This window comes from Microtus ochrogaster, unplaced genomic scaffold (assembly GCF_000317375.1).
Source record: "Microtus ochrogaster isolate Prairie Vole_2 unplaced genomic scaffold, MicOch1.0 UNK69, whole genome shotgun sequence".
NCBI lineage: Eukaryota > Metazoa > Chordata > Mammalia > Rodentia > Cricetidae > Microtus > Microtus ochrogaster.
The window spans coordinates 961,482-972,402 of record NW_004949167.1 but is presented as its reverse complement, the minus strand read 5'-3'; the positions used below and the strand labels follow the sequence as shown (position 1 = coordinate 972,402).

At 47.7% G+C, this 10,921-nt stretch overlaps 1 protein-coding gene across 2 annotated transcripts in view; it reads right to left on the bottom strand.

The window, feature by feature from the left end:
* The window catches only part of Eri3 (ERI1 exoribonuclease family member 3), a 134,507-nt gene that overhangs the window by 90,369 nt on the left and 33,217 nt on the right, over positions 1-10,921 (bottom strand). For both annotated transcript variants that reach the window (XM_005370039.3, XM_026777486.1), the window contains exons 5-6: positions 5,129-5,188; positions 1,037-1,128 (exon numbers count right to left, since the gene is read on the bottom strand). In XM_005370039.3, coding sequence (XP_005370096.1) covers positions 1,037-1,128; positions 5,129-5,188 — 152 coding nt within the window. The remainder of the gene's footprint in view (positions 1-1,036; positions 1,129-5,128; positions 5,189-10,921) is intronic.

Genomic DNA, 10,921 nt, shown 5'->3' with positions numbered 1-10,921 from the left:
ATGCCTGCTGCTGCTTCAGTCACAAAGAACACAGTGATATTGATTCTACCCATCCTCAGCAAACAGTGCCCCCATTCACTCCCTTTGGTTCCCCAGGGGCTGTCGGAAGCCAGGTGTCCATGAGGACAGACAAGAAGCACAAGTGTCAACCCAGCAAAGAAGCCTGTCCTGTCTTCCACAACCAGATAGGACAGGATCAGAAGACAAAGGAAGAAAGAGGAGGTGACTTGGGTAGCTTCCCAGAAGCAGTCTCTCCATCAGGACCACCAGGCTCTCGGCTGGATAACCAGGGTCTCACAATGCAGATAATAGAGCAGCATAGTAACAGCTAAGAGAAAGGATCACGGGACCAATTGCTGGGTCTAAATCCTGGCTGTGTGGCCCTAGGAAAGTTACTTAACTTCTCTGTGCCTTAATATCTTTCACTATAAAAGAGAAATATGAACAGTACCTACTTCACAGTATTAATGAATGAGTTCTTATTTCAGAGCACTCCAAATAGTAAAATAGTTTTCTGTTTAAAAGATTTAAAACAAAACAAACAACAACAACAACAAAAAACAGCCGGTGGTAGCAGTACACACCTTTAATTCCAGTACTTTAAAGGCAGAAACAGGCAGATCTCTGTGATTCTGAGCTCAGCCTGGTCTACAAAGTGAGTTCTAGGACAGCCAGGGCTGTTAAACAGAGAAACCCTGTCTGGAAACACCGAATATATTCTCCCTTCCCCACAAATCCTCTGTTAATGCCCTCCTTCTGTGTCAATAACATGCAGGCCAGCAATTAGAAGGGCTGTTGAGAGCACAAGACTTGTCAAAGACAGGAAGACTCAACAACAGCATCCTAGGAGGCCCTAACTTGTCCCTGCCCTGTTGCAGAGATGCCTAGAAGTCACAGCTACCAGCCTTCCTCTAACCTGGTGACCTCAAAGGCCCAGACCCCGGCTGCCCAGCAGGCTTGAACATTTAAGCCCTAAAAGGCAATGCCTGGTCCATAGATGCCAAGCCCTGCACAAAGAAGCCCTTTGCATACTCACATGACTTTCAAGTCCCAGTCTCCGCAGGTGACAAAAATTGACTTGACGTTTGGATCTAAGAGGCCTTCCTTCGCCATCCACTCATCGACCCTCTGGAAAGTACACAAGAACAGATGAGATTGTCCTTCTTCTGAGCCTATGAATAGCCCCAACAGTGACACGCAGATAAGCCGCTTGTTACCAGAGGAGGAGGAATGGAATCTCATCCAGCTGGGCTGGGCTCTAAGCCCTGGCTTGGTTCTGAACTACAGAGGTTCTTCAAGGATGACCCCTTTGGGAAGACATCATGAGCCTGTGTGTGGTGAGAGAGGGAGCCCTCTACCCTTCAACGTGTGGCAGCCTACCCAGGATCCCAACTGGCAGTCCAAACACCCTTCTCAGACTTGACTGACTTTCCTTGCCTGTCACACAAAGGCAACAAGCACAGGATATCCTGGGCCATAAGATAAGGGCAGAAAGAAGCCATAAGCAGGATGTTACCTATAGCCTCGTTCACTCTGCTGCTATTTTACACCTACTGTGCTGATGAACCTAGTTATTCATCAAGTGAAGACAGAGCCCTTTCCCTCCAAAGGACCTTCCCAGCAGTGAGGCAATGCTGTCTGCTCTAGTTGCTCAAAGTCTAGAAACAGGCTCTATTTTGCATCTCTCCTTTTCCAGGCAAGGGTTCAAATTCAGCAGAGTATTTTGAGGACTGTGCTCAAGTGCTATACAGGGAAAGAAATCATTTCCTAAGCGCACCTAAGTCCTTCTCCTCATGCCTCCAGCTGGTTTTACTGTTTGCACTCACACCAGAGTACAAACATGAGCATCGGTATATAACAAGAGAATTATCATAAAGAATTCATGAAGCATTGCCTATTTTTCAGATGATCCCAGGCACAGGAAGGGAGTGCAGCCAATCAGACCATGGCTTCTACTTGCACGGGAGGATTATTTTTTAAGTCTCTATCATACAGTAGTTAGAAACACAGAATTGAAAGTAACACACATCTAGGTTCCAACCCTTGGCTTTTCCTTCTCCTGATTATGTTGCTAACTTGAAGTCATTTAAAAGTCATTTAACACCACTGAACCCCAGTTTCTTTTACCTATAAAACAGACTAAGATGACAATCTTTACCAAGTTGTTCTGAGAATTAAATGTGATAATGTGTCAAATGCCTCCCCTACAATAGATAGGAGGCTGAGAGAAGAGAAGGGGCGATAGGAAAGTGGCCAGACTGCTGCAGGAAGGCCCAAGAAGAAGGAACACTCCTGGCAACAGTACGGGAGGTGTAATGACTGTGTATAGATGTGACTGCTGGTTAACGTCTGTCTTCCCTAGCAGACTGGAGAAACGCAAGGAGGAGCGGGGAGGTGTCCGCTTCATTCGTTGTCCTAATCCCAAACCCAGACCTGGGCTTAAAGCCATACAAATGTGCTGCCAGGAACAATGGCACACATCTGTGATCCCAGCAGTTTGGAAGCTGCAGGGTTGAGGATTGCAAGTTTGAGGCAGACTGAGCTATATAGACAATTCAAAAACCAGCCTCAGCTATACAGTAGACCCTGTCTCAAAACAACAGATACTTGATTACAGAGGACATTAACAGATGGAAGTCTAGTGAGAGCAAAGCCTACAATGCTGAAAAGGCTGGAATCCCAGTTAGACCAGACTGCAGAAGGGCTGTGAGATAAGCAGTAACCGAGAGCGCGCGTGGCTCCAATGAAGGCTGCCCCACCTAGCAGGTGTGGCTGGCTCCGCGGGCACTTCTGAGCCGCTGAAGACCCCCGTAAGACGACTAAAGAACCACTCACGTTCCATGGGAGGCCAGAACCCAGAGTGTGAGAGCTGCTCTCTGGTACACACTGTGTAGATCACACAGTCTCTAAGCCCTCTTCATAATCTGTGTCTCTGCCTACCAATCTTCCCCAGTCTGGGAACCTCCTAAACAGTGAGGCTGGATATTCCACTGCCACATGTCTCCCTCAGCAATCTGGCTTAATCCCTTATACACACGTACACATGTGAAGACACACACCATTACAATTTTACCCAAGGTCACCTAAAGAAAAGACACATTTCATTCCAGAGAAGAGATAACATCAATTCAGAGCTTCTGAAATCCCTAAAACCTTGCATTAGGGGGCTGACTCTATACACTCGAGTAAGTGTCCCACATGGTAGGATGCTGACACCCCATCTCACACTGGGGAAAGAGAGGAGGACAGAACAGGACTGTCAGAAGGACTCAGCCAGCATGACCACCTTTGCCCCAAGAGGTACTCACACTCCACCATGTGGCAGAAACTTAGTGAGCATCTTTCACTGTGAGTCTGCCCAGACACTCAGGCCTGGTCTCCCCTGTTCTGCCTAAATGAAGAGAAGCGATAGGAGCCATAAGACAACTCATCCATCGGGCAGCCCCTCCCATCCCTGGCAGAGTAGTGAGCCCAGCCTGAGCTCTACTCCCAACAAATGAGTCAGGTGAGCATCTTGCTGGCTGCTTTGGTGGGGACAAGAATTCACAGTTTAGTTCTGTAACTGACTGATAGGACCAAGACTAATTAATAGGACCAGTATGGTGTCCTTGTCCTCCAGAAACTCTACTCGGGTTGACGCTGGAAATCTTCCCTTCTCAACTAAAAGTCTCAGGCGTGGATGACTGAGAACACCCTAAGCAGCCTACTCCAGGAAGGTATCTTCTGAACACATCTTTCCTCAACTCAAACCATGACTTTAAATACCCTGTTTTGGAGCTGACCCAGAACACTCCATCAGGACCCCAGCAACAGACATTCCTGAGGAATGCTGTCACTCCTCTATCCTCCCTTAGAGCAAGGGTGGTTGGGGATGCTGTTGGCAAGGAGTGCACCCATGAGTCCTAGCAACGGACTACATCTCAAAAGGACAGTAAAGCAGGGAGACAAATAGAAGTTACCTTCCCTTCTCTTCTGCCATCTACTGCAAGTGTCCTCACCATGGCCAAAACTGAGCTGACATGTCTGGACCTCTAGACTCCAGGGATGCGGAGTCCCCACTGCCACTGAGGTAAGCTGAGCCTGTCTTTGAGACCTGTTCTATCCCGATGGGTCCAGGATGTTCAGGGCACAATGCTCCCTGGGGGGACAGGATTTATGGCTAAAGGGAGATGTTTCCCTTTTGATGCCATAACTCCACCTTTTTGCTGTCCACCTCCCATGTCAATGAGCCTTGCTATTCCTCCTGAACACTGATAAGGTCTAAGCTTTGGATTTATGAGTCTTACAAACAAATAAAGCACACAGTGAAATCTACAAGCTTGCTGCTGTCTGCCTCCTCTACAGAGCAGGGCTAGGAATGAACCTTTCTTCTTAGAAAATCCTGAGGCTGGAGGGGTTGAGAGGAGGGAGGCTGAGACCAAGCATAGCCTCTTCCTTATTCCCCCACCCCCAAGCTGGAGCATAGGAAGCAGTGCCTTAACCTTTCCCAATTCCCTGAGGAGAATACCCAAGAAGTGTGGTCTCTGCCAAGAGTTCTAAAGTCTTTAATTTGATTTCCCTCACATAGGCAATTGTTGTAATTATTCTGATTAGGAATCATTATCCAGTGCAGCCTCTGCACCCGACAGGCACATTGCATCCCGCAGCAAGCTGCAGTGGGGCACGCAGCCGGCTGCAGCTCCTAGAGGAGTTGACAGCAAACAAAAGCCATCGATGGGAGTTCTGGGTGAGTTAATGAAGTGCTCACGTGCCACAAGGAGCCAACACCAAAGCTAAACAAAAACACCTCCAGTCCCTGGGGCTAATCCCGTAAGGCTGCAAAGCAGCTCCCCTGCCCCAGCCCACCCAGTGCAGGCCTCCTGCACAGGGCCATAGGCCAGGCGAGGAGGGGCTCTGCCTGACTCCTGGCAGCACTTGGACATCTTGTCAGTAACCCTGACGGGAACAGCTGGAGATGACAGATCAATGGTTCAATACTCTCAACAGCATGTCACTGATGTGACAGCAAATGTTATTCTAATCAAGCCATAATCATAGTCAAATTATACGGCTACATTCTCTGGAGGGGAGGGAAAGAAAGGCAGCAGGAAGAGGTCAGAGGTCAGGAATTAAAGGTCATTCAACCTACCTCCAGCACTTGCTGCAGCCTTGGCTGGCCATCCACCATGGCTTGAATGATCCCAGTGAGCTGTAAGGAGAGAAAAACAGTCTTTGGATAGAAAACCAAGGTGCTGAATAGTCCATCCTGTTCCCTCTCTTCCTCCTCCCAAAGTGAGGGTTGGGTCCTCACTGCTTCAAGGTCAGGGCCAGGCCAGGGGCTTGAGATCATGTCGGAGGATGCTGTATGAACATCCCAACAGCAGCCTCGTCTGAGATGGGCCTGCATACCCATGCTAACAGCAGGACAGGCTCCATGCTTGTTTAAACTTTTATTTGGGAGGAATTTTTCTTTAATTTTACATGTCTTTTGTATTCACCAGGTGCAAAGAGTCTCCACAAATTAGTCTTAAGGCACATTAGCCGCCAGCTTCACAAAAGTTCCCGCGGCATCTGGCACACTTGGGTTTGAGTCGTCCCTTTCTCTGAGCCTCTGTTAATCCAGCACTTCCCCAAACACAGTGAAGCTTCTCAGAAATCTGCACACCTCAGTCCTTAACACCACTTATGAGCAGTGGGGAGACAGAGACGAAAAGGCCTATTGTATAGACTCTGGCCTAAGGACTGACTCACAGGTATAGGCCGTGCCCAGGTCAGGCCTAGCTTTAAGCAAGCTTGTTTTGCTTTATTAGTTCTAGAGTAAAAATATCCCCCAAGCACAGAGTAGGCATAGACTTCCTATCAGTATCTGAGGCCTGAGGTCCTGTGTCAGACAGTAGCTAGAAATCACAAGGCCATCATGTCCCTGGCTAGTTTCACAAAGAGAAGTATGTCGGGCTGGCTTGGAAACAACTTTTTTGTTGAAGTGGGGGAAGGGGCCTAAAACTCCAATTAAACTATAATTACATTTAATGAATACCAAATACCCAACTCGCAGAAAGTGCTGGCTCTAAGAGGGAAGGTTATTTTCTCATAGTGACTTACATGGAATGGTAATACACACCTTTTAGGGAAGAAATTTTCATTTTAAGAATGCTGAGTTCCTCTAGGTGGGTTTCTGTAGTTCATCAAGTCATTATTAGGTGGTATTTTAAGGAAGTGTAAGGACACAGCCACTCTATTTTATATTCCAGAAACTGTTTTTATATTAATCTGTATTTTAATTGGGTAACAGCTGCTGCCTACAGACTTCCCATGGTCTAAAAGGAAAATAAATTAGAAAGATTAACTACACTGTTGTTTCGCAAGGCTTTAACCCACAGCATGCCCACCCGGCTGGCACCTCCACACCCTTTCCTTGCTTGAGAGACCAGAGAACTGCCCAGCAGAGGGAGGGCCTGAGTCAAAAAGTAGAAAAGACTGGTCTCCTGCTACAGAGCGAGGGTGAGGCAGCCTGCACGGGAGGGAGGTTTTGACAATAGAGTGTTCCTCTTGTTCATTCTCCTGGCACCTACTATGTGCCAGAGCAGCAGGGGCCTGCACAGAGCATGAAAGCTCTGCCTTCTTGGAATTTGCCCTTGTCACCACAGTGCCCTCCTATGCCCAGCCCGGGTAACACCCAGAGCAGAAAAAAAAATTGTTCTGCATTTTCTGTCAGACACACAGGGACTAAGACTCAGGGAGAAACTCTCAATCTCAACTTCAGGTCCACTTTCCAGAAGACAGACTGACAACCAGGGACCACAGCTGCTTACCATAGCCTTGCTCGCTCGCACTAAATTCTTCCGGGGTAGAGGGATGGCTTAGGTCAAGGCTGTGGTGGGAAGGCCCACAGCCACTCTCACTTCTGGAAGCCCCAGGGTCTAAGCACCAGTCTGCATCCAGTACGAGTGCCAGGCCCCTTCTCTGGCTCTACCCACGGGAGTTCAGAGAAGCTCAACAATGGAGGCTTCAGAAAGTCTTAAATGTGCAGACAAAGGCACAGAGCAAGAACTGAGGCCCTGGGAAAACCAGATGTGCGTAAGAAACACACTACACCAGTAGTCTAGCAGCACAGCACTTGCTTAGCACACTCAAAGCCTTGGATTTAAACTTTAGCACCACACACCACCACCACTACCACCACCACCACCACCACCACCACCACCACCACCACCACCACCACCACCACCACCACCACCACCAAAAAAGAAAACCAGGGGCCACACAGGTGTCTACTAGAGGGCTGTAGGACTCCTCGCTGCAAGCCAGGCCCACCTGTCCCCACATGGAGGTCAGCTGTGCTCACCATGCTTCCTAGATGACAAGCTTTTCCACTGGTGGCCAGGCAGTGTGGCTCACCAATGAAGTCTTTTGGGACTAAAGTCAGCCTCAGAGACAAAGGCTTCAACAATAGTACAACTAGACACAGCCTCCTAGCCCTTAGGGAACTGAGACAGTTCTTGGAGGGATAGATTCATCACCCAAAGAATGAGCCACCTCTTACTAGCTCTGCCAGGGTACACTGGATGAAGGGAGCTAAAACTGAGAAAGTCAGTCCCTGTACTTGATAAAATTAACTGGGAAGTTCTATCTTAGGCCTACCTTAAATCTTTCCTGCTGTGGTTTTAGGCCCATCCCTACTTAGATTAGTATGTTTGCAAAAGGGCTTTCATATCCTTACAATGAAAGGTACTAGAGCAGAGCCAAGTATTTGTTAAACTGAGAATCAGGGCTTGCAGGCTAAAGGGGGCTCAAAGGCCTTAACCACTTAAGGTAGGAGAGGTGCGGGGAAGAATTAATATGTGTTCTCTGGCTCCTTTCACTGAGGAATTACAGATTAACTCCCACTTCTCCAGACAGAAACCACAGGCGGGTCATACTACTGGTTCCAACACCCCTATCCCTGCATGAGGGCTTTGTCCAGGGATGAGCTGGCTTTATCTGAAACAGTAGCAACTCCAGGAGGCAGCCCAGGAAACTCAGTGCCAACAGCACGTCAGTACCTTCTCCTTTCACAGTTTATCTCCAACACAATCGCATTCGACACCAAGCCGGTTTGTTGATTACATAAGCACTTGTCTTTGGTCTGCAATCTGATACCCAGACTCACTCTTTCTTCTCACACAAAGAGACCAATAAATCTCACCCTTTATAAGTACAGGTGCAAGACAAAGCCCTTTACTGGCATTTAGCAAAAAGGGTATTTCTCTCTCTCTTTTCTCATGACAACAACAAGAGACTGTACATGGCCAGGGACTACAGCCGGCCAGCTGCTGGAGCACAAGCTCACAAGCTGGGACAGATTCCAGAGGCCACAGGAGAGGAACATCCACCCATCTACACCAAAGCCATATTCAGCATGTCTATGGACTGAGGCGGTACCTCAGGAGGCTGAGCCCCTCCTCACTAAGCAACATGAGCATTTGTGGGGCTACAGTCCTGCTCAGGCCAAAGCCATGTCTCTGTGGCCCAGCACTGTACAAGCATGTGCTCACGCATACATGCACATACACAGGTTAGAGGTTCTGTTTGGGTATTTTTTTGAGATAGCCCTGGACCTTTGTAATTACAGCCTTGAACTCACTAGGTTAACCCAGGCTGGCCTCCAACACCCAGCCTCCTATCTCAGCCTCCTAGGTACAAGGATTACAGGCATGAGTGATCACGTATAATTATTTGTATGTCTGAGACAGTCTCATTTAGTCCAGGCTAGCACTGAACTCCTCATCTTCCTGTTTCTGACTAGAGTACTGAGATTATAGGCACATGCCCCTGTACCTTACCATACTAAGGTTCTTAAGAACTCTTGTGTATTTGAGAAATAAACTCTGCTAGAAAAGCTGCGTGGGTCCAATCTAGAAGTGTAAGACCACTGCTTGCACTTTTATTAGAGTCTCTGGGTAGGTTAATTCCACCCACTGCTATGCCAAAAGTGGCTTATTGCCAGGGCAGATGAGGCCTTACCCTGTACCCATACTTCTCTTCAAGACCTAGTTACAGCTGGTATGGGGTCAGGGCAACACTGAGGTAATGTGAGGTTTTCCAGAGACTTTATTCATTCAAAAGGACAAGTCAGAGACCACCAAGATGGCTCATCCAATTTTGTCACCAAGCTTAAGAATCTGAATTCAATTCCTAGAGGTCACAATGAAAGAAAAATTGACTCCCACAAGTTGTCCTCTGTCCAATACGCATCAAAGCATGTGTGCATTTCCTCCAAACACAGGTAATTTTTTTTTTTAAAAAAAAGGCCAAGTTGGCCAGGTGGTGGTGGCATAAGCTTTTAATCCTAGCACTCGGGAGGCAGAGGAAAGCAGATCTCTGTGAGTTTGAGGTCAGTCTGGTCTACAAAGCAAGTTCCAGGACAGGCTCCAAAGTCACACAGAGAAACCCTGTCTGGAAAAACATCATCATCATCATCATCATCATCATCATCATCATCATCATCATCATCATAATAATAATAAAGGCCAAGTCAACAATATTACAGTAACTAAGAAAGTAGACACCTCCCTTGTTTTATGGAGCACACATGGTATTAACCCTCATAATGGGACAGAAATGGATGGGCACTCTAGAAATGCATTATTGAGTAGCAAAACAGATAAATAATCAAAATATAAGCTATGCAATCAATATGATTTTGGGATAAGCACAATCCAGGCTGTGTACCAAAGAAGGACACCACCTAATCAGGTCTGGACACAAGAACACAGAGTACACACTGCAACAAGTGGGGACAGAGCGGGAACTAGGAGCCTGGAGAGCACTGTTCTCACAACTAGATCTTTGTCTTCAAAACAGCCGCGCCCAATACCACTCCCGTCACCCTCCAATCATGGATTTCTTGGTAAAACTATCAAGAAGAAAAAGAGGCTTTCCTTATAGTCTCACAAAGCTGCACCAAAAACTGCAATGGAGGATGCTCTCTGGGAGCCTTCCGTCCCTAGGTTCTGGAGCACCTACCCTTGTCAAAGGCTGGCACCAGCAGCCTTCTGCCATTCCTGAACTTGCAGCAACCACTCCAAAATCTAGGCCTCTGGTTCACACCAGGCAATGTAGCCTCAGAGCTCCATGCCAGCCTAAATATTCCCGTATCATTTGTTCCCCGAAACTAAGCGTACCCGGATAGAAGAGAGCTTGGCATGGCTTCCAGGCTGTTGGGTAGCTAGTGTAACCTTCCGCTGTTGAAAGGTGACTTTTCTAAAAGGGAGCAAGGGGCCAATTAGCCACTAGCCCTGGTGGGAGAGCAATTTCAAGGGGAAGGAAGAAAATGAGGGAAAGCTTCAACATCATGAGCTGGAATGAAAGAAAGTCTTAGGACACTGGACACTGGACAGATGGCTATATGCCATAAAAGGCCCACCTTGGCCAGATGGTAAACACTGGCTATGAGATCAGAAGCAGCTCTGGAGTATCTGGGCCTCAGCCTCAGGGCCCACTGAATTGCCCACTACAGCTAGCAAGCCATTCCTCAGCCTCTTCCACAAAACCAACAAAACTGCTGGGATCCCCTAAGTACTTCTTTCCCCTATTTCACTTATGCGTAGAAAGTGAATCTTTATATGAAGGCACAAAGGCTCAGTACATCTCAGTTCCAAATTAATGTTTTCCGTCACCTCTGCTTCCATGCATGCCTGACCAGTGATCCCACCACAGAATGCATGGCATGGCACATTACAGGGAAAGTAGCCACCGAAAGCTTCTCATTCTTTCTGATCATTCTGGGAGTGGGCCCTCCCAGGCTTCTCTCTCTGCTGGAACTCTTTAAACCTCAGGCAAGCATCAAAATCTCAGCTCCATTTTTGCAGTCTGCAAAATGAGGTCTGCTAAACTTCAGACAAGGTAGACTAGACAAGGACACTTGAGCCTTGGCCAACCTGTCTTCTCTGTCCTTGGTGGG